The sequence below is a fragment of the Amblyomma americanum genome, chromosome 4 (genome assembly GCF_052857255.1).
Source record: "Amblyomma americanum isolate KBUSLIRL-KWMA chromosome 4, ASM5285725v1, whole genome shotgun sequence".
In the NCBI taxonomy this organism is placed as follows: Eukaryota; Metazoa; Arthropoda; class Arachnida; order Ixodida; family Ixodidae; genus Amblyomma; species Amblyomma americanum.
In genome coordinates, this window is record NC_135500.1 from 97,257,609 (window position 1) to 97,281,377 (window position 23,769).

Here is a 23,769-nt window from a genome sequence, read left to right on the forward strand (position 1 = left end):
GCATATCGCACCAGCCCACACCACGTTCGTCGTGACCCGCTTCCTGACAGATTCAAAAGTACACACGGTACTCCACCCGCCCTAGAGTCCTGACATGGCTCCCCCAGACTTGCTTGCGCGCTTAAAGGGAGACTGAGGCGGTTTTCAAATCTGCTAACCTACTAGGCTTTTGAAGTATACTCATTGTTGACCATGTCTGTGAAGTTATTTTTTCAATTGTTGCAAAAGCACCGGCGCAATCACAGATTGAAATCACGCCGTTCAAATCTCCCGCGTCCCTAGAGAGCGCAGGAGAGGGAAACAGCGGAGAGGAGAACCGCCTCCTTGTCGGCCCGTGTGACGTCATTATGAGGAGTCGGAGACTCTCCCTAGTCGCCGGACTGTGCTTTCAGTGCGCGTTGTTCCTCGTGTTGGCTGCGCTGTGGACGTACTCACAAAGTGTTCCAGCCAAGTTTTGAGCACCCGACCCCGTGCAGGCGATCGAACATGAGGTACTGCTGTGCATTCGGGTGTACGAGCACCTACGGCCGCGACGATGTCGTCTTCCACACTTTCCCGAAAGATCAAAAGCTCGCCGCGCAGTGGGTCGTGGCTGTGAAGAGGAAGAATTTCAAGCCGACCAAAGCAAGCGTACTTTGCTCGAAGCACTTTCGTGACAGCGACTACGCGCAGAGCTTGTCCCTAATGCGATCGCTAGGGATTTCTGTCAGAGGGGCAAGGCTGAACCATGACGCGGTTCCTTCAGTATTTTCGCACAAAAAAAGCATGTCGCCACCGCCAAGAAGTGCATTTGCTAAAAGAAGGAAACAAGAGGTGAGTGCTTCTACTTCCGATTTTAAATTCATTACTTCGCGGAAATTCAGGTCTCATTTTTGTGTGGAGCGTGGCATGAAGCGTTGACTGTGATTCGCCCACGTGGAGAGCGATCCCGCGATGGTAGGGCACAGCTGCATGCGCCGCGCGCGGCTGTACTGGCGAGTTTCCTTTTCTCGCGCAAGGGGATATGCTATAGAGACCCCTGTGCTAAACGTTAATTAATCAACGAAACACCGCTGGTGATTCTTCGCGTGCAGACGGGACAGGCAATTGAAGAAAGCCCACTGCTGTGCCTGACATGCTCGGGAAGCCCCTGCGGAGCAGTGGCACTGCCAGGTTGGCCAGGTCTTGGGGCGCGCTGAGCGAGGTTTGGTCCGACGCGTCGAAGCAAACAAATGTCGAAGCTGTTCACATGCGGCGTCGTGATTTCCCACCCGTTGCTGCTTCGCCTTGAATCATTAGCTACGCAATCTGAAACGGAAATACTCGACAGAGCCTGGGCGAGTTGAAGCTTGGCTTTGAAACACAGGTGCGCGGCGTCGGACTTATTCTGGCAGCGGCGGGACGCAGAACGGACTAGAAGTTAATAGAGACATTTAGAATAGGGTGAAGCTGCCGATTAGGGTCACAGGGGAATAGCGAGGAGCCACAGCGCAGGCGCAGGACAATAGCACCACTCTGGTAACTGCCCTGCGAATGCGCACTGGCGCCTCGCTATTCCCCTATGACCCTAACCGCTAGCTTCACACTTTTTTAAATCTGTCCAATTGCGATGTGGTTATGCAAATGCGAGAAGTCGGCAGGCGTCATGCTATTCTTACGAGGTAAACATCCATTTCGATGATCACCTAACAGCCGAGAACGGCATCACATACGCGGCTTTCTTGCTTTCATAGAAAAATTTTCAGTGAAGAGCAATTCAGTGGTCCAGTACACTTTTTATCCTTTCAGGCCCTTGCAGAACTGCTTGGAGAAGGATCAAGCGTGCAAACACTTGATCCAAAATTGGGCAGTTCCTCTGATAACTCAACAAGTAATGACGCTACATTCAGTCTGAACATTTAGTTATGCATGGATCTCGTGTGCATCAAATCATGTCTCAGCCTCTGTTGCAGATGTCACAACAGAAGCTGCAGCAGATCTCTGTGCAATGCCACAAGAAAACTGTGCAATGCAACTAAGTATCCTCGCTCTTACTGGTGATGACCAATCTTGACCAAGCAGAGTAATACAAGGCATTACATGATAACCTGCTCATTATTTCAGATGCAGCAGAGGATGTGCCGCCGGAGGTCAAACTGACAGAGTCTTGTGAGGGGGGAAGACACAAGTCTGTCCAAGCAACAGTGTGGCCATCAACACAAAGCAAAGCTGTACAGGCATGTGTGAAAAGAAGCACAGCATCACGCCACTCTCAGACAAAACCGCATACTGTATCTATTGGTATGTGCCTCCACAATCAGCATACATTTTCGATTCATGCATTTGTATAATATTGATGGGGAAGGGGGCAAAGCACTATAGAGGTTTTCAATTGTACAAAAATTTCCGCATATTCTACATTGAATCCAGTGGTAAAAACTACTAAATGCAGGTGCACATGTCGCATGACTTTTAGGCATTCAGGTTGGTAGTCCCATGATAGACGCAGCTACTCAAACGACCATGCCAATCCACAGAGAGGCGATTGAAAATGAGAACACCACAGAAGACGAAGGTGGAGATGAGAACTACGATGATGAGGACTACAGCCCATGTGAAGAATTTGAAGAGAAGTATGTGATTTGTAAATAGTATGATAAACACCTGTTTACCCTTCTTTTACTCTGGTGCCATAAACATTCACTCCTAATTTTTTTCATGCGAGGTAGCGTGTTTAGGCCGTCCAGTGCAATTGAAAATTTGCCCATTCTCTTCCAGGCAGGGATGTGTTGGAAACTCCACAGATGACTCCGGCAACAAAATTTTTTTGGTACAGGAGAAGTACCTTTGGAAACTTTTCCAGCTGTGCACAGAATGCCTCGCTCCTCGGGCAGTCAGATTTGAGTGTGAAGGCACACTTCTAAAAGTCTATGGGAAGTGCGCATCGGGCCACTTGTTGTACTGGTGTAATCAGGACATCAAAAAACAGCAGCCGATGCTCAACGTGCAGCTTTGCGCAGCAGTTCTCTTCTCTGGAAGCAATCCAACAGCTACACTGAGAATGCTGGCTTCAATTGGTGTACCAGTTGTGAGCAACAGGACGTTTTTTACAATCCAGCGTTCATATCTGTGGCCTGCAATTGACAGGGTAAGGAGTCATGAAGAAGTTTCCAGCTTTTTTTGCATGATCAAGGTTCAATGCACACTGATTTTTTTTTTCAGGTTTGGAAAGAAGAGCAGAAAAGTCTGCTCCAAGAGCTGCAAGGCCAACAGGTGAACCTTGCTGGAGATGGACGATCTGATTCGCCAGGATTTAGTGCCAAATATGGCACGTATACTCTGATGGACGTTGAACGCCACAAAGTCTTGCATTTTGAAGTCGTGCAGGTGCGTTTCCACTGTGCTACAGCAACATTCTGTAAATGTTTATAGCTCACTAATGCTGCCAAATGAACTAACGCAACACTTAAATATGGTGACTTCTTTCTACAGCACATGCATTGCCATGGGTTTATCCTTGAATCCCCATCAGCATAGCACTACCATTGTTAGAAATACAAAGATGTATTCTCGTAAAAATACTTAAACACCTGGGAAGGAGAGACCTCAACACATGCAGTCTTTTTTTTTTAACTGATAGACACGCAGCGCATCAAACTCAATATCCTTTGCCATTATCATTCCACAGTCCAATGATGCTGGCGGCAGCTGTCGCATGGAGTTGGAAGGCCTGAAACAAGGCCTTGCTTTTCTGGAGAGTGCGAACATCAAAGTAGCAGTGCTGGTGACTGACCGTCATACACAGATCAAGTGCTTTCTCCGCAACAACAAAGCTGCAATCACCCACGAGTTTGACGTGTGGCACATGGCAAAAGGTATCTAGCAGCTGCTGCTTTACAGTGGCTGATAAAATGTTATTTTTAGCGTATTTATGGAATATATTACATTAGTTCTATTTTTTCTAATATGCATTTTAGGTATCACCAAGAAGCTGCACACAGCTGCAAAACAAAATAGCTGCAAGGAACTTGCACCCTGGATCAAGTCTGTGTGCAACCACCTGTATTGGGCGGCAGCATCCAGCGAAGGCAAAGCACAACTCATTGTGCCTAAATGGTTGTCACTTCTCAACCACATAAGGGACATCCACACACACGACCAGGCATTGTTCCCCATGTGCTTGCATGGTGACATCGAACCAAAGCAGTGGCTCAGAGAAGGTATATTATTACATTTTGTAATGAAAATATGTGAAAGGCCCTAGCAAAGCATAATAAGGCACATCTAACTATGATATATAAAGTAATAATTTCCAATAAGAGAGGGTTTCAGGTAGGGAGACACAATCTCTAGAGTACTATTCACTGTATGTTTACAGAAGGTAATCACTGATCTCAAATGAGAAGAACTGGCGATAAGAGTTAATGCAATTTGGTGATGACGTTGCCTTGCTAAAGAACTCGAAACTCCAGAAGAGTGGCGGATCGGGCTAGCTGGTGCACGTTTGTCATTTTTCGAAAGTGCTAAAACAACATGGACAAAAAGGAACAGACGGGGATGAGTGCTTGTCCATGTCTGTTCCTTCTTTGTCCGTTTTGTTTTAGCGCTTTCGAAAAATGATTTCTGAACAAACTGCAAAGCATGATCGATGACCTTGACGGGCAAAGCAGAACAGTGGGTCTAAAAACTTTATGCAGAGAACTTAAGCAATGTCCAAGTCTCTGAAGCGAGCAGTGGTTTGTGATAGGCAGTGAAACTTTAAAAGCGCGAAGGGAAGAGATCTTATTAGTGTGTAATGACCGCACATCCAGACCATGAGAGTGAAAGAAATAGGATAATAAGAATAAGGAGCAGTGCATTTGGCAGGTATGCTGAAATCATGAATGGTAATTTACCAGTATCCCTCAAGAGCAAATTGTACAAAAGCTGTATCTTACCAGTACTCACTATTATGGTGCAGAAACAAAATTAGCAAAACGGTTGAACTTAGATTGAGTACAATGCTGCAAGCTGTGGAAAGTGAAAAGTGCAACGTTACGATATGAACGAGTTAATGACATCCTAGCAGAAATCAAGAGGAAATGGCAGGGAATGGAATGGAGGGCTGGACAACCTATTGTTGTCGAGTGTAATAGACGGGATTCCAAAATTTTGAGCAACCTGTGCGGTGCAGCAGGATTTACATGAAAAGCTTCATGAGCTAGTTAAATAATGGCTGTTTAAATTTCTTCCATACCATTTATTACAGTGCACCTCAAATGCCAATGTTTATTAAAACTATCGAAACTTATAAGTGGCTCATTACTGAACAGAAGTTTATTTACAGGTGCACTGAAATATTTTTTAACTGGTTGATGCAGGAGCATACAGCAAGCCGCACGCTTAGAGCTATACAAAGAGATGATAATAGCCGTTTCCTTTTAGAATCAGAAGCTTTCCAGAAGCTAGAAGACATTGCAAAGTCTAAGGCCCTTCTGCAAGACATGCCACGGCTATCCACCAGACATCAAACATATGGATTAGAGGCTTTTCATAGCCTTCTAGTCCATTTTACACCGAAGACCTACCATTATTCGTATTCAGGAATGAGGGCCAGGTAAGCTGTTGTCTTCTATACTCTATTTTCACAGTGAGAAACCATCGATATCACAAAACAATTGTGTTAAACAAAACAAATGTTAAACGCATCTATAGAAAAGTGAAAGGCATGTAGGCACGTGCCAGAACTATATGAAAAGGTGCCCATCTTAAATTACACTTACTGAAATTGTCAATAGCTGCATCATTTCTTACGTCGTCTAAACAGAAATTAAAAACAGAGTCGACCGAATCGGAAGGGATTTTACGTGCCGACACTTTGTGAGCATTTAGTTTTGGCTGTGTTTACCATACAAGAACTGCATTTTCATTTTCAATTTGCCCAGCAACTGAGGCGATGCATTGTTCTGTTCGCTCTTCAAAAGTAGTTCTTTGCTTCTTCAGTATTTTCATCATGCGTGCTCATGGTGCTTTTAAGCACTAATTGCTAACATGGTGCTGTGCTTAACATCCATCAGTGACCTTCTTTTGTTGCATGATCTTTACGGTTGGACTTTTTATATATGTTACACGTTTACACGTTTTCACACGGTCCTGTGCAACTTTTTCAGGACCCAACTTGCTGCACTTCATTACAATGAGAACAGTGGACGTGGTCAGGCACGCACAAAGGATGGCACACTTCGATGGTGCGTGCGTTACCCAAAGGCAGCAGGTGGTGACCCAACAGCTTGTCCAGTAAAGGAGCCACCCACTCATGGTAAGCTTGCACCACCTAGTTTATTTGGTCATGAAGAAAGTGAATATTGCACAATCTACAAAATGAAATGCTCACACAGGCTACGTCAAATGCCTCCTCGACAAGGTTGTGGCCATGGCTGAGAGCACGCAGCCCCAGGAAAGGAAAACTGCCCCAGAATCTCGCCCACCACTCAGCAGCAGTTTTCCAAAGGTCCCAAAGGAGAAGCTGGTCGAGAAAAGAAAGTCAAGATTCAATAGGCAATGATCAGCCTCTCATGATCTGCAGAGAAAATGCTGGTAAGTAGTATGGGGGTTTACCACATGTCCCAAATCTGAACGTGGGTTGAGCAGCCAAAGCCCTTGATAGCCATTGTGACAGGTAAAAATGTACAGCAAAGGATGTGATGACATGCACCGTGTAGTTTAATTAGGGAGTACTAGTTACTAAAATGTTTAGTTTGTAAAAAAAATGAAAAACAGATATCACTAAACACAAGAAGGCAGAGTAGGCGAAATCATGCAGCCACTAAAAAGTACATATACCACTTTGCACTATATGCTGGGGATTGCATAGATTACAAGGAAAAAGAATGCAACCTTGACAACCACTTTAAGGCCTCTATTCTTTCCTTCGTGGCATTTTTTTGCTCCCTTAGCTGTTTTTCTTTTATTGTTTTATTGCCGTTGTTCATTTAGATTCTGTTGCATTTTTTTTTGGAAAAAGGGGGGTCTGTTCTTGCATTCTTTTCAACTCAGTATGGTTACTAACCCGCTTCTCTCCTACCTGTAGGTGACAGCCTCCATGGCTAGACAAGAGCTGTTTGAAGACTAAGCGCGCCACCTTCCCACCCTCCTCACTCCACTCCCCACCGTAACCCCAGTCCATCCTCCTTAGAGTGAAGGGCCTATATAACCCCTGCCAATGATGACCGCACTTGACCTGACAAAGACAAGTCCTCTTGTTGGAACGCTGGTCGCTGGACTGAGGCTCTCTCTTCACTTTATTTTTTTAAGATTTCAATCTGCTGTACTTCATATCTGCCATTATGAAAGAGGAACCAATGCACTACTGCCACATATTTAGCAGCCATTGCTGTCTTCCAAAAAATATTAGTAGCGACAGACTGTGGTGAACACACCATAAACTATAAGACAGTATCTGCATGATCCTAAAAGCTTTATCCTTCTGCATTTCTCGACAATTTGTAGGTTAGCATAAATAGACTTGAAGTCCAACGGTCTCACCGAACGGTTTAACCGGACATTTGTTGACATGCTCACCATGTATATCAGTCCTGACCATTCCAACTGGGACCTTGTCCTTCCTTTCGTCACCTACGCATATAATACTGCTGTCCAGTCCACCACCAGATATTCTCCATTCTTCTTTTCTTTTATTACTATTTCAAATGGAGTGAAATTGTAATTTCATTCCCATGCTCCTCATTCTGTAGCATGGTCTCTACCGCCCACTTGATTCACATTCTTACTGGCGAGATGTATGCTGACTTGCAGAAGCTTCGCAAATAAATTACTTTTTTGAAAGCATCTGTGTGTTTTTATCTCTGGTTTTGCCAACCATGAATGAAAATTTATTTCATGAATGTTCTAGGCATTTGCACAAACTCTGGAAGGAGGTAAAAATAACTGCAAATTAGAGGAATGACTTGTGTGCTTAGCTATTTAGGCTTTATAATGTGTACTTACCTCAGCAAGTATAAGGGTGCTTGAATCCTGTATAACTGCCATCAGCAGAAAGATATTTTTTTCTTACAGCACTGAGCACGCAGCTCGGCAGGATTTCTCTCTTGTGCCTGCCCAGTCTTTTCCACACAAGGTAGACAAATTGTCGATATGCAGCATACCTCATCCTCCTAAAATAAAGAATGCATGTCAATAAAACTGACCCAGCTACCACATGTGCTCCTCACTTGTTCACAGAGCCCCTGTCGTTTCTTGATGCCCTGGATTCCTGCCGTGCCAGTGCAACTTCAAGGACTGCTTTGTTGAGGCATACATCTTTGAATTTTTTTGTTGTTGTGATGCACCGCGCCCGCTTCTGCTTTCCAGTAATTTCGGGGACCTCTTGACAACATAGGCAGTCTTCTTTTTCAGTCATTACTGCGCAGTGTTTGCAGGAACACCTGAAGAGGAAGGTAAAACGCTTCGGTAATGCTTCAGTGCCAAGCCTGTAGGCAAGAAGTCTAAAATCGTACTATGCATTAGTAAAGTTTGCCGGTGGTTTTCAAAACTGAATGCACCGCTTGAAAGCACCTCGATGAATGCGACTTGCAGGCGAAGCGATTTAGTGAGAAAGGAAGAACTTTTATACAGGCTATTTACAAATGGGTACATGAGTCAGTATACGGCCACAACTGCCCGCGGCCGACTTAGTCTATCGCCTGCACAGAGGCGAGGGACACCGCGTCCCAACAGTCGAACTGGCGCGCCTTGCACCAGCTCTCAAGCGGTCGCTGCCTCCGCGCTCGGCCAGACCGAGCGCCTGCCTGCTAGGAGTAGCTAGAGACAACCTGCCACGAGCGCAGCCCCCTTCGCCGGTCCACCCTCAAGATGTCCGCGCCCCTTTTCACGCGTAAAAATAAATTGCTAACTGCAGCTCGTCAGTTTGAACGAGTCGGAAAGCTCAAAACTGATGTCAACGTCTTTCCCTTATACCAGAATTCCTCCCCAGGCGGCTGCACCGTCCCTCGCCCAGGGGACGGGCCCAAGGTCGAGGCCGGCAGAGAGCCCCGCCGTCTGGGGTGGCGAGGGAAGCCGCAAGCGCGAACGGGGAGATAGACCTAAGTGCATGGAAGCTCAAACTGGTCCTCCCCTTCTAACGACGTGCAGCAAAGCAAAATAAAACAGGACGCGCAGCATAGGTCACTGCCCCGTCGCGGAGTGTTCGCAACAGATGTGCCAAAAAGATGCGCCAGCGCGCCGAAACCTACAGCATTACTCTGAAGATATGAAAAACAAACGTGCACATGCTGAATAATTTGCGTATACTGGAAGAATGCATGTTAAAAACGGACTGTCGCACGCCGATCAGGCTATCGTACAGCACGCGCAAATACTGCGGTAGCAGCCTGTTCCTTGAATTTATTTGTCGATAAATTGCATTTACAACCGGGATAATGTGTTCTGCCAGCGCGCTCAAACACTGACCGTGTTCTATACCTACACTACACCTGCGTATTCCTCGCGACCAAATGCAATAAAGAAATGCCGCACTGAGCCACTCGCGCTGTAGGGCCTCGTCAGCAGCAACGCCGCATCAACAAACAGCATCTATATGCGCGGGAACCGATTAGCAATCGAGATACTTACCAGTTCACATTTCCCACGCGTAAAAATGCCTCGTCGCTTTCGCTGGCGGCCAACGACAAACTGTCGCTCGACGGGGGCGCAGTAGAACTCCCTTGCGGGGATGCGTCAGGCTCAAAAAGGTAAGGAGAAGTACCGAGCTGAACTGTGGAATGAAAGCCTTCCATAAGGATAACCCCGATGTTCACGTGAGAGCCAAAAGTGTCTTGTAATCGCTTATACAACACCGCGAAGAGCTGCAATCGGCACGCAACGCAGCCTACGCAGCACTGCAGCCATATCGGCCGCTTCGCCGGTCCTCGAAGTGTCGTCACGTCTTCTTGGCCAATCAGAGGCGGCGGCGCGACCCGCGATGTGCCCCGAGGCGCCGGCTGCGTATTTCTGCTAAAAACGACAACTAGCGCTTGTTTTTACCAAATTTCAGTTCTCTATTCGAGTTCGCAGCATCAAAAACTGTAAGGTGCCGCCGCAAGCCCGATTTTTGCAAAAAGTGCTTCAGTCTCCCTTTAAGAACTCCCATGAAAGGAAATAATTTCGGAGCAGCTGACAGAGTCAAAGAGGCTTGCACCAAGGCTTTAAAGAACATTCAGTAGGAGTCCTACCGTGACACCTTCGATAACTGGAAATCTCGCAGGAAGTGATGTATCAACGCAGGAGAAGCCTGTTTTGAAACCTTTCAATGTGTTGAACAGATCTGATCAATTTTTCTTTAACCGACTCACTGACATTACGTTTCGGACATACTTCGTATTTAGCCCCTGCGACCACAATTTTGCGTCGCGTCAGTGGAAAGTATGTGGGTAAACATTATTTTCTCTCTCCCGTTGGTCCTGGGCAATAAGAAAAAAAGTTACCGTCGGCTTCACCCTCCATGAAGAATCGTCCTGTCGGTAGCCTTCTGATGCAAGGCAAAAATCACTCCTGTATTTCTCGTCTATTGTCACTAGTTGGTACCATAGGCGGAGAGATGATCGACCAACAGGCGTTGTCCAGACTTTGCCAGGACGAACTTGTGCCCAAACAAGAAGAGAACACAGCGGTGGCCGCCGCGAACGCGCAAGACCGGCCGTCGGGATCAGAATCCGTCGCTCTCGGCCGCGGCCTACGTATTTAATGACTGAAAATTCAGACATGCGCCGACATCGTCGCGATCTGCCCCGAACATAGCAGAAGAGGTCTTGCGCGTCAAATCCTTCCAGAGCGGTACTATCGAGTCTAGGGCGCGTACGAAAGATACTCTCCTCGCGCGAGGAAGAGGAGGAAACTGGCGGCGATAAAGAAAAAAAGTTTAAATTTGACGGGCAGAACTTTAAGGAGTACGCTGTATTTGAACGTCCAGTTTTTTTTTTGTTCTATTCCTTCGCTTCCCGAAAAGTGATACGCCCTAGTGCCTCGCGACGATCTCTCTAAAAGGTATTTAAAATTTCCACCATCTCAATGGATGCAGCCGCCTGTGCTTCGCACCCTAGATTATGATGCTTGGCATTCAGGATTAACGTCCCGAAGAGACTAATGGGGTTGATAGACCCAGTAATGGAGGGCTCCGGATTAATTTAGACTGCATAGGGTTCTTTAACATGAGGTGACATCTCCGCTTTATCGAAATGCGGCCGCTGAAACCGATTCGAACCCGTGACGTTGGGCACCATAGGTTAATATGAAGGTATCCAAACTCTCCATTCCCACGTGTGCAACTGACCCAACGGCGGCAGCTACAAAGCATGTACAGTTACAATCTTTCACAGTTAGCGGCTTTGCTCGTCTCCGTTGTTGCGGACATTCCTATAGCCTTGAACGAATGTGAACTTAGGTGGCATTCTTCCCGACCATCGAGACTAAATATTCGCTCTGTCCTGCGATTCTGGCACTCAGACAGCGTCTATACACATGTCCACGCTCAGCCACAGCTGCGAATGAGAACTGAATGCTTTTCACACGCGCCTAATACCTGCGAACGCAAGGACTGAAGGCAGAAAGAAGTGGGGAGGTTCAAGAAGAGAAGGTACTGCCTTACAACACTGAAAGAAAATGGGGATAAAATGAGAACAAGAAAAATAGGAGCTCGACTGAAGAGCGACGTAAGGAAGCAAAGGCGTTGCGTTCGGAAGTACCTAGTCGATGACACACTGCGCATGTGACGCCTGGCGGCAGCAATCCATGTGTCAGATACCGCTTCATCAAGAGAGTCACGAGCGTGGATGCTGCTGCATTCGTAGCCGACCGAGATGCAGGCCTGAGTGATTACCGGGTCGCGAGCGCCGGCTCTGTCACTGAAAGAGCACTGGCGAGAGAGCCGGAACGTGCATGACAAGAAACTAGGGGTGTGCGAATAGTATTTTTTACAAACCGAATCGAATAGTGTACCTGTGCTACCGAATCGAATCGAATATTGAGAACCGAATCGAATATTTTTTTATGAGTATACGCTACTTGTGGTAATATACGGCCTTGTGGTAGAGCATCCGCCTCGCATTCGAGAGGTGCTGGGTTCGATCTCTGGTGCCGCCGGGTACCCACGGGTTTTTTAAAGGGTACAAGATTTCCCCCGGCCACAAAATGCGCTTCTATACCGCCCAAGGCGAATTTAGGGCTGCTTGACGGCAGAACTTATCTCTGATCCTTCAAGGCAACGGTTTGGTCGAAGACCCTTTTCCCAGGCATCTCACCCTAGAAGAGCCGAGCACCAGGCCGGGGAAATATTGTACCCGGTGGGTACCCGGCGGCACTGGGGATCGATCCCAGCACCTCCCGAATGAGAGGCGGATGCTCCACCACAAGGCAACCGCTTCGGTGGCCACAAGGGAAGAAACAGCGAAGCGCTGTTGTCGTAGTTATAGCTATATCGGTTAAAAGACTCGACACTGATCTGCAAGAGGGGGGTCGCAACACGAAGTCGGTGTATTAACTTTATCATTGCTACATTACGCGCATAGGAGAAGTACCTTTTGCTGTTCATAACGCAAGGTAATAAACTAGCACCACACCTCAGTGCATGAGACGGACGAGAGCTCGTATGAGGCATGGCCTCCGAGGTCAGGCATAAAGGCCGGGTTTGCTGAACCTGATTGGGCCCTGCCGTATCGCCCAATCTCTGAGGCCACGTATGAGGAATATGAACACCGCCACGCGAATGGACCGCACCGGCAGCACTGTGGCGCTGAACTCTCCATTCCGCGCATACCGATCACGGCAGCTGGTACCCGGGGTGTTTGGCCTCTGTTTTTGGAACAGCCGTGGAAGAAAAATACGACAGGCCTTATTCGAACTTCGCGCCAGTTCCAGAAGATATCGAGGACATACTCAATTCGTTTCGGATAATTTCAGCATGCACTAATTGATTAGTTTGAATATTCTAATAGGAGGACATCTGACTCGGTATTCGAAATTTTCGAATATTCGCACACCTCTACAAAGAAAATGTTCCCGGCGTTTGCTCGCAGTGCGCCATGGACTCGCACGATGAGATGTGTGGCGGCAGCGTGGCAGGTTCGCTGCTCAGCCGGCAGTGATCTTTCAGGGGAAAAGAGCCGGTGCCCGCGAACCACGCAGGCCTGTACATGTCGGCCGCCAATGTACACGCTTGTTGAGCCATTAGTGGGCCAACCGACCTCGAAACCGGTGGCTGCAGCCAGGCATCGCAGGCGCAGCTTAGGGCGCCGATCGAGCCACTCGAGACAAGCGTGATTGACTACGGGAAAGCCATATAGCGTATCGTGCGGGCGCGAATCGCTCAAGAAACGGGACAGTGCCTGGAAAGCTTTCAGTGCCGACAATCTTTGCGGCCACGATCCGAGAATCGTCTCTGTCAGCGGGCAAGGATAAAAACTGTCCAGTGCACAACATAGCGATCGTCTCGCTAATACGTGCAGGGCTATAGCACAATGTATACGTGTTGTACAGTCTCGTCACATCTGTAGCTAACGCCGGCAGGGCTATCAGCAATGCCGATTGAAAAGGAGTATTGGTTCGTGAACGCAACGCCAGGCCTAGGCAGCACAGCAAATCTGCTTCAGGTCGTGGTAGGTAGGGTAGCAAGCGGAGCTGCGAAGGAGCGTCCAGGGAATGGAGATCCGAGTTCAGGCCAGCCTTCGAACTCACAAGCAAGGAGGTCCCGAGTACAATGCGGTAACTTCAACAACTGCAGGTAGCGAAGTTCGCTGTTCTATAGGTCATTAGAACCTCGGCGACGCTGCGACGCGGAGGAGAGCGCACCAGTGGCGCTTGTTCAGGACGCTGTCCGTAACGCGATAAGCGATATAGATGTGCAAAAACGAGGGCAATGGTGCATTGCCTTGGGCGTTGTCCGTTCGATCGCGACACGAGGCGCGAGTGGGCGACGCGTACGATTCGCCCTACTGCACTGCTGACAACCATTAGAGCACAACAAAACAGGGACACGAGGGCGGAACGTTCTACAGCGCGCTACACGACCCTGTTTAAGACCGGATGTTGGGGTTGAGTTATGGTTAACAGCGAAAGAAAAATACAGAAAAGATGATACCGCGAACACTGATGTATTGTGTGGCAGCCCCAGAATTCGCTTATATCCAAGGTGCTCGTCCCAGAAGCGAGCGGCGACGAGGCGGCGTTGGTCCAAGCAGGGCTGAACTGCTCGAAAGGCGCTAAGGAGCTCGAAGCGAGATATACCACACTGCGCTAACCGTCGCACGATTAAGCACTCTCGACCAATTCGCGTGCACTTGCCTCATCGGTCGCAAAAACACCTCATAATTGCAAGCTCGTGCACCGCGCTAGTAAAATACGTGCCGGAAGGCAAACGATATGAGCGGGTCTATCTACAGCGTGCATTCTTCCACCGTTTCTCACGGTTTTTCGATGCGCCTGCTTACCGCTACCGACGCTGACAGCAACGCACGGGCACCAAACCGTAGAGTAACCCTAGTCAGGGCTAAGTCCCCACAGCTCTAATAAAGCCATCACCTAGCCCATCAGGCTACCCCGTATGCCTGCCGCTGCACACAGCTGCTTTCGCACATCGCCTCCATTGGAATGCAAAACCGCCCGTGTGCCGAGGTGCCGGCACACGCTCGATAGGGTCGAAAAAGATCGGGGTCCTCTACTTCGGCGTCCCTCAATACCTACAGTTCCCTTACGGCGCTGTAGGCCGCGTAAAAGGCCATTACTAACCAGCCAGCTCGGTAATAAGAGAACATAAAATCGCTTCCAACTGGTGGGCGCGGTGTACTCACCTCCGAGAATTTCAGCCGCTCGCTGGTGGGCGCCAGGAAATGAATGACCTGCAGAAAAGGCCCGTATTTATCACCATTCAGTGACGTCACCTCGGTAGTTGCAACAATGGCGTTCGTCCGGACGTCTTCTTCTTCTTGTTCACCCCAGGTATATGGCACATACCCACGCGGGGGGATTGGCCAAGGTGTAGTTGAATAAACGAAGAAGTTTCCATGGAAGGTGATCACAAAATTGCAGCACCAATCGTGAATTTTGAAAAACCAATAAATAAAAAGAAGAGAACAATATTGACAGTTAAATAACAGACAGCATTTTGGTGAAAAAAGAAGAGCTCGTAAAACTTTCCGGACCTCCTTTATTAAACTTCGTTTTTTTTTTCTCACTTAATATCTTCTTCCTTCATTCATCTTCTTAATCATAAGAGCTGCGTGCCTTGCCATGTTTTTTTTTTCCTCGGCGGCTCACAAGCACATAGGTCGCTGCGTTAAAGGGCAGCAAACGTCAAGGCATATTATTTTTAATTCAAGTCCACATAAAAATTTTGTCCCTGCTTTGACCTATCTGGTAAGCGCGATTTACTTCTTTAACCTTGTGCAGCCAGAGGCAGAGAGATAAAGAGGTGAGTGAAGGCAGGGATGTTAACCAGAAGGGTGTCCCGGTTGGCTACCCTGCACTGGGGAAGAGGAATGATGGGATTGAAAAGGGAAAGAGAGAAGGGGTGAGGAGCGCAGTCAAAAGTGACCCCCAAGCCAGTCGCTCTCAGGTAGCAAAACAGTGCGGTTTTCTTTGGTACCGCAGTGTCCATTCATGCGGGAATCCTTGGCTGATGAACTCAAATACAGCCGAGCCGCAAGAACTGGATGTAGCGCACCAAGTACTTGCAGTGCGCTGTGTACTAGCAAGCACAGCACGCATACATTCATAAAGGATGTGAGCACCGCAATCACTTGGAGATCTTGGCTTTTGTCTAGTTCAGTCGTATACGCGTCGGATGATGCGAGTGCGGCATCGTCCCTGACCGTGTGGGCGTGCAAGACTTCGATATAGTGCTAGCCATATAATATCAGAGGCAGTAGGTGCGGCGTCACCAGACGCCGGGCTTCCTTTATTTAGTGCGGTTTTTGGAGGAGGCGGCAAGCTGAAGTGGTGCTTGAGGCCTTCCCATCAAAGCTGATTGCATTCCTTGAAGACCTTCGGTGCGCAAACGACGTCATCGCACCTTTGCAGCGGCCTCTCTGCGCGTGCAATGGTTTTGTTTTCTATATGGGGTTTGAAGTCCCAAAGCGACTTTGGCTATGAGAGACGCTGTAGAGAAGGGCTCCAGAAATTTTGACCACCTGGGGTTTTTTAACATGCACTGACATTGCATGGTAAAGAAGCCTAGGTGGTCAAACACGAGCTTCTAGAATTTCGCCTCCATCGAAATTCGACCACCGCGGCCGGGACCGAACCCGCATCTTTAGGGTCAACAGCCGAGCACCACAGCCACCGCGGCGGCTATGTGCGTGGAATGGTCTCGCACCATTTGTTCCAGTACCGCCCGTTTAACATAAACACGGGGGCAGTCTTTCGAGGCAGAGTCGTGAGGGCCACGGCAGTTGGCGCACTTCAAGGCAGTCGCGCGGCAAATGTCGCCGCTGTGCGGCTCGGAGAATCTCGGGCACTCGATGGAGTTGTTGCAGACGCCGCTCACGTGAGCACTCCTCATGCACTTCCTTAACTGTAGCGGCTTAGGTACGAAATGTCGAACTGGGCGCCGAAAATGACCAGACTTCACGTGTGATGGTATACAGTCACCCTTCGAGGTCAGCTTGACGTATTTAGGCCTTCCGAGGCGCTTAACGTGGGTTATCCAAATGCTGTTGGTTGCCGGCTTGTTAAAGATGGACAAACAGGCGTCACAGATTGCGGTGTCGACGTTGTAAATTTAATATGCCGGCCGTAGTGCCGCTGTCTTAAAGGATAAGAGGGCGTACGCTGATACCGCCGAGTGGGGTAATTGCGGTCAAATTTTCAAGTGCGCGCCGCGCCGCTCCTTAGCATCAATGGCAATAACATTTTTGTAGGGGTTTACTCTAGAAGCAATATGAGAGGGAACACGGGAGCGCGTGGCAGCCGCACTTTGCGGACCGCTGTCGCCGAAAGGCGGCGACAATCGGCGGCAAAGGCGCACGCCCAGTAAGCATGGCTGGCTGAGACTTTCCGCGCATGCCCTTGGTGCCGTCCTTTCTCGTATAGTCTGTCGGCAGCAGTGCTTTGCGAAACCCGGAAACCACGCGCTCCCGTGTTTCCTCTCATATTGCTTCTACCTGTACGTTCCAGTGTAACGTTGTGCAAATGATCATATTACAATTTCGGGGCAGAAGAAGAAGAAATAAGGCCATATGTGCAGTAAATGAGGCAGTGTTTATTGGCAACAAAATACCTGAGCAATTCAGAAACAGGCGCTCAGTCTTTCTAAAAAGCTACCAATTATACAAACCCGACAATAGCAAAGCATCTAGAACGTAATCGAGGTAAAATATAATGGCAATAAATAAAGAACATAGGATACTACTGGTAACAATAAAGCCTAAACTCATGTTGTCGGGATGAACTGAGGATGCAACAACGAACGCAAAGCCACAGATCTGGTTATTAACACATTTTCGAGCCACTTTAGGGCGCCTTCATACTCTTCCAACCGGCGCGCTGCGGTGACTGCTTCTCAAGGGGGAGGGGGGGGGGGGGTGCTGAGAAGCTGGCGCAGCGCTGTTGCCTCCCATGCAAGACTGCGACGTTTCCAGTCTTTATGACACTGCTCAACATCTCCGAGTGTTCTTACGATTGTGTTCTTAGCCTTTTAAGAGCATAACATAAACTAAGCATGCGATGCCATCACGAATAAGACAGGAGCGACGACTCGAGCGCGCCGCAACGCTGGTGCCATGCGCTCGCCAAGTACACCCTCCCCCCTTCCGCTTCCGGCCTCCTCTCGCCAATGAGCCTTCACGCACGATTTGTCCAACGGCTCTCTATTTGCTCTTTGACCACCTTCCTCGTAGCCGCAGTTACGACGCCGCGAGTGGCGTTTTAACGCGCCAGCGTTAGGGTCCCAAGTCACAGAAAAGTCGGTGTCGTCGTCTGAGCGAAAAATCCCAATGGAAGCAAAGGTTTAATAAATTTGAGCTGAAACGAAAATTTGGTTTGCGTGGAAATCGAAACCAAGACTTTCGGCTTGCGACATAAGCACGTTGGCAAGCCCAGCTTTCAGGGACATGGCCGTTTAGTTCGGCAAACTGCCACCACGGGCCGCTTCACCCTGAACTCCTTCTTCCTCTTTTCTTTTCCCCTTTCCTGCCTCGCATAGCCGCACGCAGACAGACGGGAGGGCGCACAGCTGCCACATGGTGGCCTCCTGCAGCCAACCCGGCTGAGCTGTAGTCATCGCCCACCTCCGCCCAGCCTTTCGGCCGGACCGGGGAAATGAGCTGCCTGCCTCCTGCAAGCCCCCGACGTGCATGCGCCACTCCCAGTGCGTGCCGTTCACCCTCCCCCAGTTGTGGCTACTGCTGCTACTGAGACCTGCCTTCCTGGACACCACGGACCACCAGCGCGCGTTGCAAGCGGACATCCCCCTCCCCACATCCCCCTTTCCCCATCCCCGCTCCAAGCTGTGCCCCCGCGATATGGGTGGCAGAAATCGAGCACATTCCCCCCACATAGCCACAAGAAGAAGAATAGGTTGGGCGGTTAACCATTGTTCGGATTCCGCACTGTAGGAGGAGGAAGGAGCAAGTAGGGCTCTGTGGGCGAAAAAAAAACTATCAATGCGGCGTGAAACCTTCTCTGAGAAACGAATGTCCAGAAGCAGGATATTGAGAAAGGCGCCCAGTTAGAAGAGACAGAGGGGACGCAAAAGGCAAGATGGCTGAAGGGCTTGTTGAGGCCGTTCGATAGGGACGCTGGGTGGAGTGAAAACGCGTGGTTCTTTTTGACGAATTGTAACGTAAAGAAGAGATACATCCCAGCAGAAGCAGGACGCAGTGATACAGTGTGTCATGTCTCACCGGCGCCGTATCTTTTCGCTGCATTACAACTAGCCCAAAGCGCCACATTAGTGAACTCCTGGATTTAGGCTCGTGATTAGAAGCAAAATTAACATGTATAAAAATAAAAAATAATCAAGGACGCCGGATGCAGGGGTGTCAGATGCTTGTAGAAGAATTTTTTTGGGCGAACGCAATGGAAGCGTCCAAAAGGCCAATCTCAACAATCATTTGGGGAGTTAGTTGCAAGATGCCGTCTTGGTTGTGTAATTGCTGTCGCCTATCTTTGTGGCGGATCAGTGAACCAGCTCCTCTATCGGCGTAATGCCATGTACAGTTTTCAGAAACACGTGGAACTCTTCATCAGCACGACTATAGTTCAGCGCTATATTTCGCGAAAAGTAACGGTTATAAATTTTCTTTTTTTTCCGAGGACGGTTACTGACTGCAATGCTCTCCCTGAGAGAGTGATATCCGCTCTTGACTTTGTGAATGCCTTTGATGGTGTATTCTAGTTACTGTACAGAGATATTCTTCCGTTTTATTTGTCGTGCATGCTTTTATTACTGACTTATTGCCCTTGTATGTTATATTCTTGTGCCCTTCCTGCTTGCACCCAAGCAAGAGGTCTGCAGTATTGGGTAAATAAGTAAATAAATAAATAAATACAGGAATTCGTGTCCAGAACTTAGCGTATCTAACATCAACTGGTGAAACCACGAATAGCGGCGCACTCCAGGTTTTTTTTTTTTTTTCTGACCGTAGTGAGACACTCCTGTGCAATCTGGGGAGACTGAACGTTCTCTTGGACACCGTCTCTCTCATCGTGTACCCTCAGCATTCATGAACTGAGCGGCCAACAATGGCTTTGCGGGGCAGTGGTAGAAACACATTGTTTAAATTAAGGGGCTCAGATGGAGCAATTGCCGACAGACCACAGTAAGGGTAATCCCGCATGTACATTGAAACCACCACCACTGCCCTCCCAACAAGCTGCACAGAGCATGAGTAGGATTGTTTCTTGGTTCTGTTACGTAGTTATCAAACAAATCTATGTACCATTGTTTGCGCTTGTTTGTTAAATTATCCTTTGCCCGAAGAGTCGCCGCGGAGGCTAAGTGGTTATGGCGCTCGGCTGCTGGCCCGAAAGACGCGGGTTCGATCCCGGCCGCGGCGGTCGAATTTTAATGGAGGCGAAATTAAGGCTTCCCATTATGGGTAAATATTTTGAAGATCAGTTTACGTCACTGTGCAGTACGTCACTGTGCGAAAGCGTCCTTCTTAAAAAAACGATTTCATAAAGATTCACTTCGATCCTCAATCTAGCCCACCTGAAAAGAATACCGGAGAATCCATAGAGATCATCATAATTTATGCTGTGCAAAAAGAACTCGAAAGAGTAGGAACAGCTTCAGAAAAGGCCATAAATGAGCTCAGAGACACCGTCTCTGCCTATAAGGCTAAGCTTCTTAACCAAGAGCAGGAGAATGAAAAGCTGAAATCCGAAAAAAAACTACAATGCTACTGAACAAAGGAATAATGGTCGGCGAGGGGTGCAAAAAAACAGACCGAAGGAAGCTTAATGCCGCTGGATATTCCATCGCGCAAGCACTTGACGCTGTACTGGAGAGCTACGGCTTAGATGTATGCCAGCTTCTCGTAACTGACTTAAAAGGCCTGCTACATAAAGTAACATTCAAGGAAAATGGAGAAATTATTTGTAATTGCGGTGTAAAAAGAGGTTTCTCCAGCAATGGTCAAGTTAACTATAATGCCCTTTCTTCTCCAAACAGACAAAGCTTGCGAGAAGTTGCAGCCCTCTTGGACGTACATTTTGTCAGTAACGTTTTCTGGGAGCACCACTCCGCGTGCGACCCTAATCTGCCTACCATAAGGCTAATAAATTCTTACTGAGAGCACCTAGATAGCAGGATTACTGTCTTCAAGACACCAGGTACCTCACCTGGCGCTCAGGTTTCATTTGAGGAAGACTTGGCGTTAGCTGCGCAAGAGCTAGCTAAAGTTGTAGGCATAAGTGTGACAGAGATCTCCACCGAGGCACTATTTGTAAAAATAGAGGGTGATGGCTGCGTTGTGAGTAGACGCACGACCTGAACAACATTATCATTCATCATCATTTGCAAAACGCGGCAGCTACAAAGCCGAAATCTTCATCGCCTTCTCGGTGTGGCGGAGATCTCGGAGGGTTATTTTGTAATAAGAGAGGCTTTTCGGGATTTGATAACAGAAATTAATGTTGTCGCACGAAGGGGTAGCATATCAGTAGGGGACCACGAGATTCCGATTCGCATCTGTCTAGGGTCAGATTTGAAATTTTTGCTTGTTGTTCAGGGTCTGCAGTCTGCTGCATCACATTATCCTTGTCCATTTTGTCGAGCAAACCCACGGACAAGGTGCTCAGTTCTGACAAGTAACATGAGCTTTAATGAGCATCCTTTGATCCGCACTCTTGAGAACATGACAGCTGATTGCTGCGCAGAGGCGAACGGGATGAAAAACGTGCCATTGTTTAACTTCGACTCTCTTTTAATAAATCCTGATGTATTGCGCATGAAGTTAAGAATAGTTAACCGCCTTGTAGATGGATTGCTTTCATGCAGAAGCAGAAGACAGAGATTACCGTGATAAAGTCCGCAACCCATGTTGTATGACCATACACGTTCAGGACATCGTTGACGCCATAAATAACTGTGGGATTAAATTTCACGTCTGGGAAGCCAATGAAGGAAACAAGGGGAAAACATTCACGTCGGTATCGGGGGGGCGATTGTGAGCGCCTGCTGAAGGCTTTTCCAGAAAAACTGGCCGGGAAATTGCACCCTCATACAGAGGAAAAAAATTTGCTCCTTTGGAAGCTTATGCGGAAAATTTTTCACCACCTGGAAAATGATGTTGAAGTTCGCAGCATAGAAAGAGAAACCTCAGAATTCTTTCACACGTTCTTAGAATTAGGAGCCCAAGGTTACAAAGGCAATGGTAGCGATAGAGTTATGCCGTACATTCAGATTCTCGCGCACCACGCTTCCGCAAAGCGCGAAAGGTTCAAGTGCCTTGGTTGGTATTCAAGCCAAGGGTTAGAGAAAAAAAACGACGTGCTAAAGCATCTACACCATGGGAAGTCTAACAAGTGGAACGCAGCCGCTGACGCTCTCAAGCTGGCGAAAAGGCTTGAAGTGAGTGAGAATACCAGACTAAGCCGTGCATATAAAAAGCGGGACCAAGAGTATTGGTTTGAGGGACTTATTCAAGAGACACGGGCGAAGATGCTACGCTGTGCAGAAGAAAAATTGAGCGAAGGAAACTGTCTACAAAATGTGGACGACATGGATGCAGGAGAATAGCGCACGGAGCTTCGGGCTATGGGAATGTCGACGAAAGTCAAATCAATAGAAATACTTCGCAACCTTGTAAGGAAAGAAAGAGAAAAGCAATGATTGTAGCAATAGGAGGAGATAACAGTTATGTGGTGAGATGTGCCTTTTAGTTTTGCGTGTTTCCTCCTATATTCATAGTGCTGTGTTGTACCTCTAGTTTAGAAAGTGCATCACTGCTTGAAGATGAAGAGTACTGTTCCTGATTCCTTATGTAACCTGCCCCTAAAGGAGTGTTCGGTGTGTACTAAAAATAGTGTATTAGCATTATGTGACTGTTTACCTGCCATATATGCCCTGAGCAATTTTTTGGTTTAATATAAATGGGATATGTGTGTTTTGTAAGTATTGCCATTGTCACTTTTAAAATAGTCTTTTGGGTTGTCTTTTGCGTAAGAAAATTCTTTTATGTAAACAAACCATGGATAACCGATTTATAACGCAATCAGTACAGCTAGTAAAAGTACTTGGGGGGGGGGGGGTGCTTTGAAAATGAACATGCACACACGCCTTTAAGTTCTGCGGGGCAGCAGGAAAATGTTTTGCAGCGAGTTTAAGAAAACTGATTGGGCGTATCGGGCGTAGATCATATGATACTGGAATCAAGTGCACAATGCGCACAAACAGGCTCGAGAAAAGTGACTTCAGCAGTACTACGCACATTCAATGCCATTACTTATGTTCATTTGTATGTCCTTCTTTGCTGACTCTTTTTGTTTGGCAACCGATTAAAAGTTTGCCTTGTTCTTTATTCTTTTCGCAAAGTATTGCTTCTTTTGTATGCCATGTTGCTGTGAAGTGTGTTTAGTTATATTCATATTCGTTACGTTTGGAGTGCATCGTTCTGGTTGTACATGTAACATGAACACAAGGTAATGACGCTATGTGATTCTGACAGTACACATTTTGTTTCCAAATGTTGTATAAAAAGTGTATAATAAAATATTTTATGTCGGCACTATAGCCCTTGCCCTTTCCTTTTTGAGGGGAAGGTATAACCCCTTCCGCACCAGCTATCAGAAAGTGTGACAAGTGCAACTTTATTGACAGCGACGCCATGAAAATAGACCTATTACATTTGCTCGATTTCCTCCCCAAAGGTGCAAAGGAGAAAGGAAATATAACCTCCAGTGCTTCGAATATTACTGTAAACGTAAAAGATCACTTCCCATCAGTGTTATCGTTACGAAGGCTTCCCCTTCATTCATGGTAATTTGCTGACATTGTGCTTTCCGCTACGTGCTATAATGACATCCCCGCCTATTTGATATTCTCATTAACTTTGTAACATAGAATGCAATTCGTGACCTATTTTATTGGTATACATTACTTTTTAGCGTCTGGTAATTTTTGTTGCGCTCTACCTCTCTATTACAATTGTATTTGGTTTGATTTACCAAACGCTGCTGCTTCCAAAGTAAGCGATAGTATTGTTCAGTGCAGTATAATTAGTTTTTCACGTGACCACAGAAATAAAAGCTGCTGCAGGCAGAGTAACCTGGGAACTGGGAAAAGCTAAAATGAAATAATACAAGTTCTTTCCATTACGGGCTATATGGGACAGCGCACTGGAG

The 23,769-nt window shown here is 47.6% G+C and overlaps 1 protein-coding gene and 1 long non-coding RNA gene across 2 annotated transcripts; one reads left to right on the forward strand and one right to left on the reverse strand.

The window, feature by feature from the left end:
* The first annotated feature begins 2,904 nt into the window (after nt 1–2,904).
* LOC144128149 (uncharacterized) lies at nt 2,905–7,572 on the forward strand. The gene is made up of 8 exons (XM_077661252.1): nt 2,905–3,106; nt 3,181–3,345; nt 3,647–3,833; nt 3,936–4,178; nt 5,383–5,554; nt 6,108–6,256; nt 6,336–6,534; nt 7,028–7,572. The coding sequence occupies exons 1-7, from the start codon at nt 2,954–2,956 to the stop codon at nt 6,500–6,502; spliced, it is 1,236 nt and encodes a 411-aa protein (XP_077517378.1). The 5' UTR covers nt 2,905–2,953; the 3' UTR covers nt 6,503–6,534; nt 7,028–7,572.
* LOC144128150 (uncharacterized) lies at nt 6,326–9,624 on the reverse strand. Its single transcript, XR_013313702.1, has 4 exons — nt 9,568–9,624; nt 8,169–8,381; nt 7,945–8,111; nt 6,326–6,463 (listed from the first exon to the last, which is right to left on the reverse strand). It is a non-coding gene; the product is annotated as an uncharacterized LOC144128150 (long non-coding RNA).
* Nucleotides 9,625–23,769: the final 14,145 nt, after the last annotated feature.

Coding starts and splice junctions, on each gene's coding strand:
- LOC144128149 (XM_077661252.1), top strand. CDS start 2,954: ATGCTCAACGTGCAGCTTTGCGCAGCAGTTCTCTTCTCTGGAAGCAAT. Junction 3,346..3,646: donor TGCATTTTGAAGTCGTGCAG/GTGCGTTTCCAC, acceptor ATCATTCCACAG/TCCAATGATGCTGGCGGCAG. Junction 5,555..6,107: donor TATTCAGGAATGAGGGCCAG/GTAAGCTGTTGT, acceptor CAACTTTTTCAG/GACCCAACTTGCTGCACTTC.